The sequence below is a fragment of the Alligator mississippiensis genome, chromosome 11 (genome assembly GCF_030867095.1).
Source record: "Alligator mississippiensis isolate rAllMis1 chromosome 11, rAllMis1, whole genome shotgun sequence".
In the NCBI taxonomy this organism is placed as follows: domain Eukaryota; kingdom Metazoa; phylum Chordata; order Crocodylia; family Alligatoridae; genus Alligator; species Alligator mississippiensis.
Window position 1 is genome coordinate 14,894,438 of NC_081834.1, and position 18,665 is coordinate 14,913,102.

General features: G+C 57.2%; 1 protein-coding gene across 3 annotated transcripts; it reads right to left on the reverse strand.

Annotated features, from left to right (window-relative positions):
- Positions 1–256: 256 nt before the first annotated feature.
- On the reverse strand, positions 257–16,800 carry KIF7 (kinesin family member 7). Of its 3 annotated transcripts, none has more exons than XM_059714594.1 (18): positions 16,093–16,799; positions 12,969–13,169; positions 11,467–11,875; positions 10,097–10,628; positions 8,444–8,581; positions 7,846–8,070; positions 7,225–7,421; positions 6,405–6,514; positions 5,900–6,052; positions 5,183–5,385; positions 4,803–5,000; positions 4,363–4,488; positions 3,601–3,777; positions 3,105–3,320; positions 2,581–2,787; positions 1,984–2,182; positions 1,662–1,841; positions 257–997 (listed from the first exon to the last, which is right to left on the reverse strand). In XM_059714594.1, the coding sequence occupies exons 1-18, from the start codon at positions 16,664–16,666 to the stop codon at positions 615–617; spliced, it is 4,428 nt and encodes a 1,475-aa protein (XP_059570577.1). In that variant the 5' UTR covers positions 16,667–16,799; the 3' UTR covers positions 257–614. The 3 variants fall into 3 exon arrangements, with proteins under 3 accessions (XP_059570577.1, XP_019332940.2, XP_059570578.1); XM_019477395.2 differs by having other exon boundaries at positions 1,692–1,841; positions 16,093–16,798; XM_059714595.1 differs by lacking the exon at positions 1,662–1,841 and having other exon boundaries at positions 16,093–16,800.
- Positions 16,801–18,665: the final 1,865 nt, after the last annotated feature.

An 18,665-nucleotide genomic window follows, 5' to 3' on the forward strand; every position in this document is an offset into this window, starting at 1 on the left:
GGACGCTGCTCTCCAAGCTGCCCAGCTGTATTCCTGGCCACATGCATGCTGCAGCCACACACCTGCATGCAGCATTTATTGGTGACAATATTTGCTACACTGGCCAAAAAAAGCCAATTGCCGATAATGCTAATTTTCCTTTTATCGGTGCTGATCTGATATGTGATGGATATATTGGGGCACCTCTACCTACAATGAATGCTAGGATGGGCTCCAAGTCCGTATACCTGCTTAAGAGACTGGGGCACATGCCTCCTTTAATAAAATGCACTCTGCTTTATTAGAAAGTGACAGTAGAAATGTATAAAAGCTACTACAAATCTATGTACATTGGCATTAGCCCTAGCCCACAGGCCTTTCCTGTGGACACAGCCAAGCCTGCAGTGTCTGAGGGCAGGAGGGGAGCTCTGTCTGCCCCTCCCTGGTAGGAAGCAGGAACAGGGAGGACTGCCTGTATGGGAAACTCACAGTGAAATTAAGTGACATGTTGCCCCTGTGATGTGGTGTTCCCTTTCTGGTGTGTTAGGCCTGGCTAAGGCGAGTGGAAGAGTACCCTGTTTGCACAGCGGCAGCTGCTCTTCCAGCTTGGCGCAAGGTTAGTGTTGAGCCATGGGCTACAGCGGGTTTCTCCTCACATCGATCATGGCAGGGTGGCAAGGCACAGCTGCCACACTGGGACTGGCTCTGCGCAGCTCCCGCCGGCACTTGGGCAACAGCGCCGGGTTCCAGGGAAGAAGCACCTCGTGGGGCTGCCCTGACCTGAGTGCGTGCTCGGCCTCCCTCTGCCGGAGCTCTGGTGGGCAATCATTGGGCAGGGAGGAGCGCCGCCATGTAGCGGGCAGGGGGGCATTCACCAAGTCTCTGTTTTCCTCCTGGCACCTGGAGCTTTCTCCAGTGCAGGCGGGCTGTGAATCCACGAGAGCTGGGTCAGGTTCTTCACAGGTTGCAGGCAGGGTGGGAGCTTTGTCCCCAGCCCCAGGCAAGTTCCTTTCCAGTCCTGCAGGACACAACAAGCATTCAGTCAAGACAGCCACCCCTCACTGCTGGACAACATAGGAACTTGGGGGCACCTGTTATCCAGGGGAGTGAATGGGTCTGTAGCGTGTCTCCCCTGCTGCTTGTGTAAGCCTCAGCTACAGCAACAACCTCTGGCAGGGGATGCTCCCTGCTCACCTTGCTGCTCCAGAAGCAATTTAAGCCAGGGGTGTTCAGTGCCCAGCCCGCAGTCCTGTGTAATCCAGCCTATTGGGCTCCCCACAGATCTGGAAATTTGAGGCAGGAGAGCGATGGCACTGCTCTTTCACAGCTAAATGTCCAGACCCTTAAGGAACTCCACACTCTGTGCACTGGATCCAGCATCTGATCCCAGTGTACAGGGCTAGGTGGAGGCAGCACCAGGCCCCAGCCCCAAACCCTAATGGGGGGAGGGGGGTGTTGATGGGAAAGGGTGCCCCTAGGACTCAACCCTGGTAGAACAGGGTAGTGCCAGGACCCCGGGGACCAATCCCAGTGCAATGGGGCCATTGGAGGTGATGCCAGGCCCCAGAGCCTGGCTTGGGGGCTCTGGCACATGGACCACCCCACCCCACAGGGCCGAAAGGTTGAGCATCACTCATTTAGACTCCTCTGCTCATACAAATGCATGTGAAAGTACTGCTAACCCTGCCAGCGGTAACTGCAGCCTCCTTTACCTCGGGCTTGCCCACCCAGGTGGCTCAGACCACTCAGCCTCTGGTTCAGCTCCTGGTTTGCCCACATGTAACGGTTCAGTTCCTTCTCTAGCATTTGGATCCTTGCCTCATACTGGAGCTTGCTGCTGGCCAGCCCCTCATCCAGGTGCTCTACAAAGAGAAGGTGCAAGGCTGGCCTTGAAAAGGCTGCTGTAATTACCCTGTGAAGGGAGGGGGCGAAGAGGGTTGGCTCAGGCACGGCTGTCGGGGAGCCTGTGGTCTGGAGGGAGCAGAGGAGGTGGCTGGGACTCACCGCGGCTCTGCTGGAGTAGGAGTTGAATGTTCTGCTCATGCTCCTTCTGCTGCAGAGTAAGCTGGCGATCCATCTCCAGGCGCTGGCGCTCCACCGCCACCTCCAGCCACGACACCAGCTGCTGCTGCTCTTCCAGCTGCATCTCCAGCTCCGAGAAGGCAATATGCTGCCTGTGCTGGTCCTCTCGCAGTGTCACCACCTGCCCAGGGCCCCAGAGCAAGCCACCAGTCAGGCCTTCCTTGGGTTTGGCAACCTCCTTCCCCATGTCCAGCAACTGACCAAGGCCATTTCATGGTGTAGGAAGAACGTGAACTTTGAGGGAGCCCTGTCCCTCACAGAGCAGCAGCTGCTTCAGCAGCAAGCAGGGCACTGCATGAACTGCCACTGCAGACAGCTGGGGAGCCAGGCCCTGGTTGAGACCCAGGGACCCATGAGAGGACCCAGCATTTCTGCCCTGCTGAAGGTGTTTGCAAAACTGCTGAGTTTGTAGCATGGAAACTTTATAAGGGGAAGCCAAGCTTCAAGGGGAGGAAGGGGGGAGCTCCCAATGGCAGGCCAGGGGCTGGAGCTGGGGCAGGGCATGCAGATGGCTCCCACCTTATCGAAGTACTTGCAGAGCAGTGCCCGCGTCTCGGAGGAGGACAGGTAACTGAGCTTGGCCATGAGATTCATCTCGCACTGGGACAGCAGGCTGGCCGAGGCCCGCAAAACCCGCTGTCGGCATGTGATCGACTCGTTCTTGTACTCAATGGCCGCATCCAGTGCCTCGATGGCCTCATCCAGCTGGAACAAGATCCGTTCCTCCTGCCACCCAGGAGTGGAGAGAGGAAGGCAGCTGCTGTCACTGCGGATTAGAGCAGGGTAGCACCCCCCACCCAGTAGGAGAATCAGGGATGGCAGGGGCAAACTATACCCAGGTCCCAGCCTTGTGAGGACCCTCCCATCTATTCCGCTCCTGCCCCAAACATGCATTGCTCTTGTCCCAGCTGCAGTAGCTCCTATCTGTGCCAGACAGGGCCCAGCAGAGTCCATTTCCCTGGGACCACAAGGAGCTAGTGTACAGGGTGGGAAGGGCAGGTGTAGCAGCCCTGGTCAGCCCCTCCCACACAGCAGCAGGGTACCTCTGGGGACAGCAGGGTGCCCTGGCGCAGCTTGTTGTCGATCTCCAGCCTCTGCTTGAGCAGTTGGTCCTTCTCCTGACGTAGGTTGTTGATCTCCTGCCGGATCTGCTGCTGATCGTGGGCACTGCCACGGCGGAGCTGCCCATTCTTCTCCATCAGCTCCTTCTCCAGGTACTCCAGGCGGCTGGACATGCGCACAATGTCATCAGTCAGGGCCTGGGGCAGCAGGAGGAACAGGACCCCCAATAAGCATCTTGTCCTGGGAAATCCAGGCCTTCCACTGCCCTCCCTCCAGTTCACCTGCCCAAGCCAAAGACAATCCAATCCAAGTCACCATGAAACCCCTGTGAGGGAAGGTGTCCAAGACAGCTCACTGAGGAGGCTGAGGGAGCTCAGGTCAGAGCACCTCCTGTAGCCTGCCAGGCACCTTGCCCTCCAGCCAACTCAAGTCCAGGTGCCAAGGGGCAGGACATTGGAGCAACCCCCAGCTGCCCACCTGGCTAGAGCGGAGTCTCTTGCTCTCCAGGCCATTCTTCTCCTGCAGCAATGCTTCCTTTTTGGCCACGATGGCTTCCCGTTTCCTCAGCTCATCCTCCAGCTCATCCAAGGCACGACGCTGTTCCAGGACTTTGTCCATCTCCATGTCCAACCACTTCTTCTGTTCTTCAATTTTCTGATGGAAGGGAAGTGAAACACAGGGGAGAGTTACAGACAGCTGCATCAATGACCGGGAACTGGGGTCAGGTCAGGGGGCAGAGGCTTCGGCTGATGTGGGCCCTATTATTGGAGATTTGAGTACATCTGCCTAGCAGATGTACCCTTGTGGCCCCAGGAGGGAGGCAGGCTGGTAATCTCTACTTTTCAATAGCAGCCTGGGGCACAGGGAGTCAGGCTGAGCAGGGAACAGCATGCCAACCCCTGGAGAAGCAGGTGACTGCTGTGCCCGGTGGCCAGCCTCTCTCAACCACCTGCCCTAGCTCTGGCAGATGGGGTTTCATTCCCACAACTTCATGCCTCACCCACCAGGAGTCTCATGGGGTTGGGAAGATCCCAGAAAAGGCAGGCTTGGGACTATGGGGTATCGGCAGCATGTGGGACTCTCTCCCAAGGCACGGAGAGAGTGCTGGGGCAAAGGGTGAGCTTCTCTCGCCCAGCAGGGAGATTTCAGGACACCTCCTCCTAGCGGGCTCAGGGACTCCATGCCTTAGCTGATGCCATGTGGTCAGGCTGGGAGGGTGTGGGGCTCCCAGCCCCTCACCTGCTGCTGCTCCAGGCTGATGACAGAGCCGTTGCTGCCACTGCGGCGCTTCCTCTGGAAAGCGGCGATCTCCTCAGTCTTGATACGCAGGATCTTCTGATGCTGCTCGTGCTTCAGCTCCAGCTCCTGTGCAGGGGGGAGGAGGCAGTGGGGTGTTGGAAGAGCATAGGAAGGGGCTGATCCAAAGCCAGGGGCAGAGGAACAGATTTGAACTCCTCGCGACCTCACCCACCAATCAACCTAACTGGCTTCCCCAGGTGCTGCAGTACAGTCTCCCACGGCCTGCTGCTGGCTGGGACAGAGAGCCCTTCCCCTCACTCCACAATCCCACCAGAGTTACCACAGTTCCTGGTTGGCACATGAGGCTAAGATCTCCCCATAACACCCAAGCAGCTTCCCCCACCCTCCAGCTGGGCCCAGCAAGCAAGCCTGAGACTCACCTTGACCCGGTGCTGCCGCTTGTGCACTTCAGTCTCCAGGCGCCGTTTCTGGTCTGTCTCTTCCCGCAGCCGCCGTTGGAGCTGCCCCTGCTGCCGCCGCATCAGCTGGATGTTCCTCTCCAGCTCCTGCACCCGCTTCTCATTCTGGGCTGACAGCGACACTAGCCTCTCTGTCACTTGCTGCTTTTCACGCAGGACCTGCCACAGGATGGCTGCACTTAGCCTTGGCGGAGTACCCCCCATCCTGCTCCTTAGAGCCCCCCAGTCTCCATTTGGGGAGAAGCAGCCCTCAGCAATCCTCTGAGCCCAAGGGCCACAGCCCAGGACAGGTAGGCCAAAGCCCCTGGAGGCCAGCGCTGAGCAGCCCTGCTCACACTGACCTGTGCCTTGCTCTGTGCGGCTGCCACCCTTGTGCGGTACTCCTGCAGCCGGCGCTTTTCCCCAGCATCCTGCAACTCCTTGCCCTCCAGCTCCTGCAACTGCTTCTGGCTGTGGCTCAGCTCAGCCCGCACCTGCTCCGCCTCCTGTTCCAGCTCGCTGATTTTCTGGCAATATTGCTTGTTCATGGCCTGGGCATCCTTGCCTGGAATGCAAGTGTAAGCATCTGCCCCACTACCCCTCAGCCCAGTTCCCAGCTCTCCTCCCAAACCAGCCAGAGGCTCTAGGCACCTGCCAGACAACCTGGAGTAGGAGTGGTAGCAACATGGCACAGGACCTTTGCCAGTACCACTTGCAGGGCGTACAAGCTGACTCCAATGACAAGGAGCTATTTCGCTTTGATGGGGTTCAGCTGTTCAATAACAGCCACACCACTCAGGGCTGGGAGGGGACTTGCCCTTGCTCCGCCCTACCCACCTCCTACAAGAGTCAGATATGCCCCTAACTTGCCCCTCTCTGGCCTTCCTTCCTAGTCACCCTAGTAGTTGCAGAGGCTGGGGCTGGTTGCTAAGCCCTTCTTCCATTAGACAAGGCATGGAGGGCAGGAACCCACAGGGAGGGAAGGGGAGTCATGGAAAGAAGTCCACTCTAGCTTCACTGGGGAAAGAACTGCAGCTCTTCTTGTGGCTGCAAGCCCCCACCCTGTCCCCACTGTGCACCTGTCTTGATGAGCTCTGTAATCAACTCCTCCTTCATGCGGATGTTTATTGCCAGGTCCCGGATTTTCTGCTGCGCTCGCACCAGTCGCCATTCTGAGTCCTTTGTTGACAGGCCACCCCATGGACCAGATGGCTCCGTCCTCCCGCAGGCCCCTGCCACATACAGCAAGATGCCCTGAGACCCCACCCAGAAGGTGCCCAATCTCTATGGACACAGGCCAGCCCACCAGCAGAGCTGGCAGAACACAGCCCCTGTTGCCCTCATCTAGGAAGCACACGTGCAGCTCTGGAGGCCTTCAGATCCCAGCATGCAATGCTCTATCTACATGAAAGCAGCCAGGCCACAATCTCTAGTAGTCCTGAGAGCCCCCAGGTGCTGGGCTGCACTGGGCATTCAGGGTGCCCCTGCACTGCCTTCCTTCCCCAGTTAGAGCACTTGGAGATGCTTCTTGCTACTGTCCCCAGCACTGCCTGCCAAGCCCTCAGGGGAACAGTGTCCACTTACTCTTGGGAGGCTCGAGGGGCTTCTCCTGGCCAGGTGGGAGTTTGCCTCTGCTCTGCTCCTCAGTCCCCTTGCTGCAAACCTCCTTTTTGCTCCAGCTGTGGATCCCATTTCTAGAAGAGCAGCAAATGGCTCCATTTAGCTGGGCCCGGGCTTAGCCAGGACCAAAGAAAGGTAGGCCTGCTCCAAACCTGCCATGTAGCACCAGGTGAACAGAGAGGGATGCCAGGATGTTCGCAGCCCATCAGACAGTGATGCTAAGTGAGAGTGGGGCTCAGGAGATGGCAGGACTGTGGCTGGGGCTACGAGATAAGGGGCAGGCTCACATTCCAGTCAGCACATTTCCCCTTGGGCAGGCACCCACAGTAGATGGCGGCCTCAGCAGATAAGCCAAAGGCTGTACAACCCCAGAGACATAGCTCCCTTCAATTCTCTCCTGATCAGGCTGAGACACAGAGCTAGAAAGCAAACCCTGTCACTCTGCTGGGCCCCATCAGGGAAGGCTCAGGCTCTGGGGCCCTCAGGCCAACACCACTGCCCTCCACTAGTAGCAGCCTCTGCAATTATTATGAACAAGACTCTGGACTGCGGTTCAGGCATTACAAAGGCACTGTCATGTCCTGATTCTTCCTGCTCGGTCTCTGGGTTCTAAAAGCACCTCTCAGGTGCAGGCGATATGCAGCCCTCCCAGCCAAAGCCAGCCCAAATCCTGTAGCTCTGTTAAGCAACAGAGTCATTTCTGGGCAGTGGCCAAATGGGCCCTTGTCCTGGGCAAGATCTGGCAGGGCCTGACAATGGCCTGGCACGAGCAGCTACATCTCACCTGCGCTGGTGCAGAGATGGTTTGGGTTCCCCCTCTTCCTCCTCTCCTGAGGACGACTCTGCTGGCCTCTCCAAATCCTTGCTGAGCGGCTGTATCAGCACTGCATCTTTGGCCTCCAGGCCGCAGACCAAACTCTGAGCACAGTTTTGAGAAGACACCACCAGGTCCTCGCCATCATCGGACAGGCTGCTGCTAAGCTGCCCAGGGCAGAAAGATGGGGGAAAGGGAAGTGTTAGTGCATACAGACAGACACGCACCACCCAGGCACCAGAGTTCTGCACAAGCACTGAAGTCAGCCTGCTCCCTCTGCTAGATATGAAGGCAACATGGAGCTGAAAGACTTTACAAGCAGAGCTAGTGAGGTCCTGGACCCAGGCAGCTGATCTCAGGTGTGCTGCTGCCTGAGCTCAGATCAAAGCCTGAGTGCTCAGCCTAAAACCTGGTTTTCCCAAATCTCTCATGCCAGAGAAGGCAGCCTTAGAGCCAAGGACTGGTTTCACTGTGGAGCTGCTCCCCCACTCAGGTGCAGCAGGAAGGACTGGGCTACAGCTCCTAACATGGTAGGAACTACGCAGATCCCAAGAGCAGAAGTCTGGTACCTGGGATGACTGATGCACTTACCTTTCTGCAATAAGCCCTTCCACTCTGGTTGGCAAAGGAGGGCCTGGATGGCACCATACTGAGGCTGTGGTACTGCCCAGCATCCAGTGGGGCTGTGTGGGGTCTCTGCATGATTCCCACCAGGTGACCATCCTGCAGGAGCTCTGGCATGCAGGTGGGTGCCACCATCTCCAGGCGCAGGCGGAGCTCGAAGATCTTGTCCTGCTGCTCCTGCAACTTGTCACTCTGGGAAGTGGTGGAAGAACATCGTTTCCCATGTATGCACCTTAGGCCTGCCACTAGCTCAGGAACCAACAGGCCATACTCTTTCCCCCACTCCACCCCAGGAGCCAGATGGGGATGGCAGAGGAACAGCAGGGAACTCTGGCTGTGTATCTGGGCACTAAAACAATCACAAAGGAGAAGCATGGGGCAAGCAGTGCTTCAGATCAAAAATCTCAAATGGGCTTGGTCTGTGTGCAGAGTAAAGGTGCAATGGTGGCAAAGGGAGCAAGAGACCCTGGGAACCCAGGGAGGGCAAAGAATGGGGCTGGCTGGTGCCAAAAGGCAGTAGGAGGGGAAAGGGATCTTTGCATGGGGGTAGGCCAAGGCTACATACCTGCAGCTTGTACTGCTCCATGGCATCCTCCAGGGCAGCCAGGAAGTCCCGGTTCTCCTCCTCTAGCCTCTCCACTTGCCTCTGCAACCTGACAACATGGTCCTCCTTGCCCAATTCACACCCGTTCTCTAGGCTCACCTGGCCCCAGGGAGGGAAGAAAGAAACTGCATCAGGATCCCCAAAGCTGGGGTACTATGTACCCTGCCACACACTCTGACTTCTTTAGCAGGAAAAACTAAAGAAGAAACTGATCCCAAATGCATGGCTTCCCAGCCTGTAAGACAATGATGTTCTGCCCCAGCAGGAGCCAGGACTCCCCAGCCATTCCTGCCCCATCTCTTTCACTATGAATGACATGTGGCCCCAGAGGCTGAGGGGGCACAGAGACTACCTGCAGGCAGCAGCAGCGAACTCTCGCAGGCAGCCATGGCAGTGTTGGCAGCAGGGAGCTCCTGCAGGTGGCCACAGGGGCGTCGGCAGCAGGAGATGGTGGGGGTGGTGAGCACCAACCCATGGTCAACGACCACCTGCAGACACTGCTAGCAGTGTTGGTGGCGACCATTGGCGATTGGCAACTGCCCACAGACATCACTGGTGGTGTCTGTGGCGGAGGGGGAATGTGACGAGCGACGACCACCCACAGGTGCCACCAGCAATGTCGGCAGCGCTTTTCTCGGGTGGCGCACCGCCAATCTCAGGGGGTGCACATGCACCCCCTATACATTGCCATTGTCTTGCACTGAGGGCCTGTGCAGAAGTTGCTTCCCATCCCATAGACAACTGATTCTCAGTGCTTGGTCATGTGAGCTTCATGTGTCCCCTATTTCTGAGGGACAAAGAGGCTCGAGGATGATGCTTGTGAGGTGCTTTGTGCTCCTTGGCTAAGGGGGTCTCTGCACTGTTAGTACGCAGCCCCCAAGAGCTAGCAGGGTTAGAAAATGGCTGTCAGGCAGCAGCAGGGCCTCAGCCTCCCCACTCCACAATCCATATGGCAGCCAAGTTGTACAGGGCATAAGGGGGAGCATGCATCTTCTGACATACCACAACCCCTCCCCAGAGTACCAGAGGGTCCCTCAGGGTTTATCCACACACCCTGGGAGGGACAGCAAAGCCACAGCCCTCATCCTTTTATTGATGCAGAGGTGAGGAGCTCATCTGCCTGGGGATATCACTTGGCAGCAGTTCCTCCATGTTCTCCCTGCATGCACTCCTTGTGCATGCTAACTGGCTGCCCCTTGACCCTCCAAGCTAAGTGCCCATGGTGGGGGAAGGAAGGAAGCAGCCTCTGTGCCATAGGTTTGCCTCTTCCTCACCATGCACAAGCCCAAAGGGTCTTGTCCAGCACCACAGGAATTTGAGCTTGGATCTTCCAGGGTGGCACCCACATTGGTGTCCTGTGCCTTTAGAGGCTCCACACACCTCTACATGTGCTGAAACCTGGGACAATCTGCCCTCAGTCTCCACCTCCAGTGCTAACAGTGTTTCCTCTGCTTTTCTAACCAGGTACCTCCAAGGGTTTGGTTCTGACAAACATCACCTCCTGTAGCTGGGTCTACCTGGTAGTTTCCCCAGCGCTCCCAGGCAATGAGCAAACCACACCAGAGGCCCACGGTCATGCTGCCTCTGTGCTCAAACAAGGCTGACGCTCTGTACCTGGACCTTTGCTGGCTTGGAGCCCTGTGCCTTGGGGCTTCGGTCCTCTGCTGAAGTGCTCTCAATGCCGCTATCCAGGCCAGCTGAGGTCAACTCGCTCCTCTCGCTCTCCACCGCACACAGCCACTCCTTCACCCGTAAGACCTGCTCTACCGTGAGGTTGCCCTCTTCCTGCAGCTCCATCAGGAGCCGGTAGGCAGCATCAGTGCAGGTCCGGTAGTGAGCGCACTCGGCCAGCAGGCGGGCCATGTGGTCCTGGGAGCCCTGCTTGGCCGCATCTGAGCGGTTTATGATGCGGGTCTCAGAGCGGTGGCGCTGTTCCAGCGCCTTCTGCAGGCTCTTGATCTGCAACTGCAGCTCCTCCACATGCTCAGTCTCCTTGCGGCAGTTCACCACGGCTTTGTTCTGGATGTTCTGGGCACGGCTGGCATAATTCAGCGTATTGAGGGTCTCATCGAAGTCGGAGGAGGAAGGGCTGATGCAGGCAATCATGACAGTGTGGGCATTGCCTCCAAGGGAGTCTTTCAGGATCCTGAGGAGAAGAGTTGAGAAGGAAAATCAGAGAAAAATGCCACAGCCCACCATCTTGTAGACACGCAGGGGCTGGGGCAGGGTTTTGCCAGCACTACCCCTCCTGAAACCCAAGAATTGCAAGGTGCTTCCCTCATATTCTACCTAGACCTGGTAAAAGAGGTCAGGATAGCAGCCCTGAGGGAGGAAACAGCCTGCAACACTGCTGACTTCTCCCTTTATAGTCCCTCAGTACTAACTGGAGATGCCACCACTGGGAGCAAGCAGGAATTCAGATTCTGGAGACACTGGCTGGGGATGACAATAAAGGAATCAGTTCTAGGTCCAAATATGGACACATCTGTGCTGGGAACTAGACTGAGACCACCTTATTTCATACAAGCTCCCATGCAGATGTCTGATGGGAGCATCTTCAGGTCACTGCTAATCAGGAATGGGCAGGAAATTCTTCAGCAGCTCCTAATCCTTTAAGCAAAAGCAGCATGGATCACCCCCATGTGATGCATTACAAGGGAAAAGCTTTGGAACAAGTTGGATTTTCAGTCTTTCCTTGGCTCTGTTTTACGCATGGGAGATGCATGGTCTTTCAAAGAGATATTCCACTGACGCCTTCAGAACCAAGCGCACAGTCTGAAAGCCTCAGAGAATGACCATTGTGGGCAAGTCCCAGCAAATTCAACTTGTGCAAGCAAAGGGCTTCTGACACCAAACCTGACTGACCAAGCTAGCCCTTTCCTTCAGCATGCTGGGAAGGGATAAAGAGGCCAAAGGGCCCCGCTGCAAGACTGAGCATGCACAGGAGACAAGGCCATATGAGCAGCCCAGGGGCCTTGTGGTACCTGGTGATTTTGGAATCCCGGTAGGGGATGTGGCTACACTTCCGGCGGGGGTCTCCCAAGGCACTGATCACATTCCCCAGGGCCAGCAACCCACTGTTGATCTGGATGCTCTCCTTCAGCCTCTCTCCTGTGTTTCCAGTCTTTACAACCCGCTCTGAACCCGCTAGGTCTACAAAGTGGAATTTGGAGACCAGAACTTGGCCTGAGGCCAGGCCCACGGAGCAGTTATGGAGGGCGAGGCGGCCAGCACCCCGCCGCTGTTCCATGGTCACTGTGAAGATGGTGTGCGAACGGCTTGACTGCATGTTGATGTGGGTGGCTCCCGTGTGCTTGGCCGTGTTCCCCATTTCCAGCAGGCTCAGGACCTCATCCAGCCCCTCCACTTCTGTCTCTTTCACTCCATACAGCACTGCAACAAGACAAGAAGAGTAGCAGAAACAGTCTGCATTGGTGCCAAGGAAATCTGCACAAAGGGACAGTTGGGATATCAGCACTGGAAGGGCATCCAAGTCATGCTCAGAGAACACCCTAAGGGAAATCTGTCCCCTGCGTATAGGATTTCCCCTTGGTTATTTGGGTATGTGGTTACTGTTGTGATGCATACACAGCTGTGCTATTGTGAAGGATACACAAGCTCAGTCACAAGTACACAACCAGCATTGGCTCATTGAGAGAAACAAATCCCTCCTTCCTATCAATGTAACAGCATGGACTGCACACTGACAGATGAAGCCAAGCAGAGCTACATCAGAAATGGTCCCAGAACTGAAAAATGGGCCCAGGCCCCACACAAGCTCTCTAGAAGAGCAAGGCCTCTACAGCATCATTTGGCTGAACTTCCTGGGTCCCAGACATGCTGAAGAAAGAGGAGCCATATGCTTCAAGTGTTGCTGAGAACTGAGGCCAGAGGGTGTCCCTTCTGTCCCTTCCCATGCTGTGCCATGGTATAGAAACACAGAGCTTTCAAAGGGGATGAACCAGGAGTGAGGTAGCAGAAAAATTCTTACCTAAGGCCCATATCTCTTCTGCCCTAGCAATGCCCAATACCCCTTGAAGGGTATGACAAGCCAGAATGAAGATGCAACTCAGAATAACCTCTACCCCTATGGAGGTCACCCCAAGGCAGCTTTGGCTTTATTGACTACACTTACTTTCCTTGTTGAAGTGCCTAAACTCAAGTCTCCCATCAAACTAGAGCAAGAAGGCAGGACAGTTTGTGTAGCCAACAGCACACAGTGGCATGTGGGCACAGGGTTACTGTTAGGAGGTCAGGTCCCTGTGCAGCTTTGGTGGGACTAATGGGGAGCTAAAAAAAACAAAAAACCTTGCCTTCAGAGACAAAGCAAAGCCTGCTAACAGCCAAAATCAGTTCCAGAGACAGTCCTTGTTCCAGTGTCAGAAGCTAAAGGAGAAGCAGCACCTTGCACTACTTTGCAGGGGTAAGTACCCAGCTCTGCCAGGGAAAGGACTGCAAGAGGAAGTCTCAGAGCAGCTGCACGTACCAATGTTCCCTTTGTCATCCTCGCGGATTTGAATGTCCTTGCTGGCTGTATCCACTTGCAGCAGATCCCGGAACTCCTCTTTATACACCTCCAGGTAGGACACTCTGACCGTGTAGTCAATCAGGTCATTCTCGTCAATGAGTTTGAAGGCCTCAGCCATGGCACGAGGGATGATGCCCTGCTCATCCTCATTGATGGAAGCTGGCAGGGAGAGACGCATGCAGTTATCAGATGCAAGGGAAGCTTAAAACATCAATTCAAGGGTGGGCCCCAGCCACAAAGCAGGAGCCACTTTGCAGAGCACATTTCACACCGTGACACAGCTCGGTAGGGATTAAAGATCCTTAGGGGTGTTTCCTTATAATAGTTTGCTTGAGGGTACTTGCCAGGAATTCCCTCATCCCACTACTGCTTCCCTGCTACCCTCTACCCCAGAGGTGTTGCATTACAGTCGCACAAACAGGACTGCAAGGGGCTTCAGTTCATCTTATCCAATTCCCTGCATTCACAGGCACCTATAATCCAAAGGGACCTAAAAGTCATCCACTCCACACCCCCGATCCTGCCCCATAACCTCAAATCGCAATATAAAAATCAAATCAGAACCCCTCATCTGTGCTACAGGTAAAAAGCAAGGAAGCAAAGGACACTGCCAGTGCCTTGCCACTGCACAGAGCTTGTCAAGTGCTCCTTGAAGAGAAAAGTACATCTTCACATCAGTGGGTAACAAAGAGCATGGAAAGGCTGCAGCATGCCTTCTTTTGAGCCTAGCAGAGCTCAGAACGGTCTCCAAGCACACACAGCTATTTTGGGGTAAGAACGCCCTGACCTGGCCTCAGCATTCTTGAATATGAATTTTAAATTGCCTCCTTTTTGTCTCTAATAAGCCAGGCCTATCTGAAATTAGCTTCACACTGGGCACAGAGATAGCCCTAAGAGGAGTTGGGGGGAGGAATCAAGATGCATCTAAAATACGAAACTGTTTTTATATTCTCAAAGTAAGTTTTGTTTTGCATGTGCACAGTATATTTTAAGAGGTCTTGAGGGTCAAAAATACCCAACCAGTCCCTCATGGCCAAAGCATTTCTAGGAAGAGGAAAAAGGAAACACTTCTTCTCAAACAATAATATTAACAAACCAAACAAGAAAGAACATCAATGACAAACTCCCTGTGTTAGGACTGATGGAGAAGTAAAGCAAGCAGGGCTCAGACATACCAAAGGAGAAGGTATCCTTAGAAAACCATCCTGAATGCTGCCACACCAAACACAATCTCCTTGCCTGCTTTTTGCAAGGTAACAGAGAGGTCTGCACAGTTCATGCACTGCTCAAGCACAGTGATTTGTCCCAGACAAGCATACCGTCCTGCAAAGCGCGGATCAGGTTCCTTCAGTGGTGTTAGTTCAGCAATGCAGGAAACCCTGTGCATGGGCAGCACCTGATTGTGCTGCAAAACCCTCTGCAGGGCACCAGAAACAGATGTTTGTCTGGGACAGCTCAGACAGAGAAGCTGCAGTTCTGAGAAGGGGGTCGGACTAGACTTCTCATGGTCCCTTCCAGCCCTGCTTTCTCATGCACCGCGTGCAAAACGGCCACAACTCAGAGGTTGAGTCCCCCCAGGTTTCCCCACCACCCCGCTGTGTTTCTCAGCCCTGCTGGTACACCATCCCCGACTCCTGACACTCCCAGTCACCCAGCAAGACTGTGGGTTTCAGGTGCCCTCAGCCGCACGCTCTCTTCCCTGCAAAGCCCCGCTGCTCCTGTCCTCGACACGTCACCTTCACCAGTGTCACTGCGTGGCGACACCTTCGCTCACCACGCTCTGCCACCAGTAGGGACATGCGGGCTGGTCCCCCCAGGCAAAGCATCACCAATGCCAGCTTGGAAACCCCCGTGCTCCATTGCGGAGTCTGAACCGTTTGTCCCAAGGGGGGTGGGAGCGCTCGGCACCGGCTGCTGGCAGGGAAAGAGGAGCTTGGGCACACAAGTGCTTGGGGAGGGGAGGGGAGGCAGGGGGATGGCAGGGCCCTGAGGGGCAGACAGGGTACACAAGTGCCTGGGGAGGGGAGGCAGGGGGACGGCAGGGCCCTGGGGGGCAGACAGGGCACACAAGTGCCTGGGGAGGGGAGGGGAGGCAGGGGGACGGCAGGGCCCTGGGTGGCAGACAGGGTACACAATTGCCTGGGGAGGGGAGGGGAGGCAGGGGGACGGCAGGGCCCCGGGGGCAGACAGGGCACACAAGTGCCTGGGGAGGGGAGGGGAGGCAGGGGGACGGCAGGGCCCTGGGTGGCAGACAGGGTACACAATTGCCTGGGGAGGGGAGGGGAGGCAGGGGGACGGCAGGGCCCCGGGGGCAGACAGGGTACACAAGTGCCTGGGGAGGGGAGGCAGGGGGACGGCAGGGCCCTGGGGGGCAAACAGGGCACACAAGTGCCTGGGGAGGGGAGGCAGGGGGACGGCAGGGCCCCGGGGGCAGACAGGGTACACAAGTGCCTGGGGAGGGGAGGCAGGGGGACGGCAGGGCCCCGGGGGGCAGACAGGGCACACAAGTGCCTGGGGAGGGGAGGCAGGGGGACGGCAGGGCCCCGGGGGGCAGACAGGGCACACAAGTGCCTGGGGAGGGGAGGGGAGGCAGGGGGATGGCAGGGCCCCGGGGGGCAGACAGGGCACACAAGTGCCTGGGGAGGGGAGGGGAGGCAGGGGGACGGCAGGGCCCCGGGGGGCAGACAGGGCACACAAGTGCCTGGGGAGGGGAGGGGAGGCAGGGGGACGGCAGGGCCCCGGGGGGCAGACAGGGCACACAAGTGCCTGGGGAGGGGAGGCAGGGGGATGGCAGGGCCCCGGGGGGCAGACAGGGCACACAAGTGCCTGGGGAGGGGAGGGGAGGCAGGGGGATGGCAGGGTCCCGGGGGGCAGACAGGGCACACAAGTGCCTGGGGAGGGCAGGCAGGGCCCCGGGAACACCCCCCACTTCAGAAAGGACGTGGACAAACTGGAGCGAGCGCAGAGACCCGGTTCAGGGGCTGGGGACAGGACTGAGAAGAGGAGACGGGGGCTGCACAGCAGGCTTCAGGTCCCTGCCCGGGGGCAGGGTCTGTGCTGCGGCGGGCGGCGGGGCACTCACAGGCGCTGGCCTGGCCGATGGTGTAGGTCTTGCCCGAGCCGGTCTGGCCGTAGGCGAGGACTGTGGCGTTGAAGCCGCGCAGGAAGGCGCGCAGCAGCGGCCGCACGCAGGCCCCGTACACGGCCGCCTGCGCCGCCGCCTCGCCCAGCACCGCGTCCGGCTGGAAGCGGCGGCCGCGGCCCAGCGTCACGGTGCGGGCCCCGGCGTCGCCCCGCACGCAGGCTCGGTGCCCCCGCAGCACCTCCCGCGGCAGCAGCGGCCGGATGCGTACCGCCACCCGCACCCGCGACCCGGCCCCGGCCTCTGCCTCGCCCGCCGGCCCCATGGCGGCCCGGCCCGGCCCGCACCGCACCGCACCGCACCGCAGCCGGGCCTGGCGGCGCGCGGGGATGGCGTCGGCCGGCACCGCCTCCGCCTCCGCCTCCTCGTCCCGGCCCAGCGGCCGCCGCCCCCTCGGGCCGAGCCGGGGTCCGCCGTCGGCAGAGGAGCCGGGCGCTCGGGCCTCTCCGCGCGGCCCCCGAGGTTTGCGCCCGGGAAGCGCTCCAGCCTCTTTGCGGGGACAAGAAGAGCACATCGGTGCGGATCTCGGCTGGACTCGTGGGGATCTCGGCAAAGATCCAGGTGTACGACGACGCCTTCGGCCACCCCGCTCTGCGGATGCGAAGCGCGGTCCTTGTGGCAAGAGCCGGGCCCCCGCGGCCCCCAGAGCATCCTGCCCGCGGGCCGGGCCAGCGCCCGCCGCCATCGCGGGTCCTGAGTCCGGCTCCGGGCCGGGAAGACGGCCAGGGGTACGTAACCCCACCGTCACGGAGCACAGTCCGGTTGTCCCCTGTTGACACGAAACCCCACGCCTTTATGTCCTCTGTTTTTCTCTTCAAGAGAAACCCCACCTTTATCTCCTCTACTTTTCTCTTCAAGGGAAACCCAACACATTTATGTCCTCTCTTTTTCTCTTGAAGAGAAAACAAACGTTTCCCTGGGACAGCTCAGACCGGGAAGTGCAGTTATGAGAAGGGCCTTCTCTTTTTCTTGAAGAGAAAAACAGAGGATGTAAAGGCATCGGGTTTCGTACCAATACAGGGTAGAGGACAACCGGACTGTCCTTTATGATGGCGGCCCCACCGCGGAGTCAGTGATCCTCAAGCACCCGTGTCGCTGGACCAGATGCTTTGTGTGGACGCCCGACTCTCAAAACCAGGGCTTTCTTCCCAGCTTTGGAGTGGCCTGAGGTTTCTCGGTGGCCAGAGGAAACGCTGTAAGGACACGCTGAAGGCAGACCTGGAGGAAATGGATGGCAATGTCGAGAGCTGGGAGGAACGGACTGCTGATTGACTCAGGACAGAAGTTGCACATAAACTGGTGTATGTGATCAGAACCTGGTTTAAACCTGTGACAGCACAGAAGTTCAGTGCACATAAAACAGTTTCCAAGTGTAAACAGTTTCCAGATAAACCTGGTTGAATGTAGTATCAGACTTAACTGATTGAGGTCAAACCAGTTGAGGTCCCAGACCCAGTGGGGCCCCAACCTCAACCAAGCAGCTGCCCATTTCAAGGCAAAGCGTGTTTTTCGACCCACGATAACCCCTGCCAATTCCCTCAACACCCCCAGGGTGTTGAGGGAATTGGCAGAGGTCATTGCGGGGCCCCTGGCACAGCTTTACGAGCACTCGTGGTGCTCTGGCCAGGTGCCAGATGACTGGAAGAAAGCCAACGTGGTCCTCATCTTCAAAAAAGGGAAGAGGGAGGACCCAGGCAACTATAGGTCCATTAGTCTTACTTCCATCCTGGGGAAACTCTTTGAGAAGATCATCAAGGAGCACATCTGTGATGGGCCAGCTGCAGAAATGATGCTCAAGGGCAGCCAGCACGGTTTTATTAGGGGCAGGTCCTGTCAGACCAGCCTGATTGCCTCCTATGATCAGGTCACAACAGCACTGGACACAGGTGTTGCGGTGGATGTAGTCTTTCTGGACTTCAGGAAGGCCTTTGACACGGTCTCCCACCCCATTCTCATCAAAAAACTAGGCGACTGTGGCATTGATGCCTACACAGTCAGATGGATTGCAAATTGGCTGAAGGGTCGTACTCAGAGGGTGGTGGTGGACGGGTCTTTTTTGACCTGGGGGGGAAGCGGGCAGCAGAGTCCCCCAGGGCTCGGTCCTTGGACCCGCACTGTTCAATTTCTTGATTAGTGACTTGGACGATGGGGTGAAGAGCAGCCTGTTTAAATTTGCTGATGATACCAAGATTTGGGGTGAGGTGGGCATGCTAGTAGGGAAGGACAGATTACAGCAGGACCTGGACAGGTTACAGGGGTGGGCTAACGAAAATAGGATGGGTTTCAATACTGACAAGTGCAGGGTGCTGCACTTGGGCAGTGGGAACCAGCAGCACACTTATAAGCTGGGAAACTCCCTTCTTGAGAGCCCGGTGGCAGAAAGAGATCTTGGAGTTATTACTGACTCCAAGATTAACATGGGCCGACAATGCGAGGTCATGGTCAGTAGGGCTAACTGTACCTTGTCGTGCATCCACAGGTGCATCTCAAGCAGGGCCAAGGAGGTGATCCTC

Bases quoted from the DNA above. Each gene is read 5' to 3' on its own strand.
- KIF7 (XM_059714594.1), bottom strand. From the start codon at position 16,666: ATGTGCTCTTCTTGTCCCCGCAAAGAGGCTGGAGCGCTTCCCGGGCGC. The intron at 5,386-5,899 runs GTGCACAGTGGG...CTTGCATTCCAG, and splicing joins TACAGAGCTCATCAAGACAG to GCAAGGATGCCCAGGCCATG. The intron at 1,842-1,983 runs GTGAGTCCCAGC...TTCTCTTTGTAG, and splicing joins CCTACTCCAGCAGAGCCGCG to AGCACCTGGATGAGGGGCTG.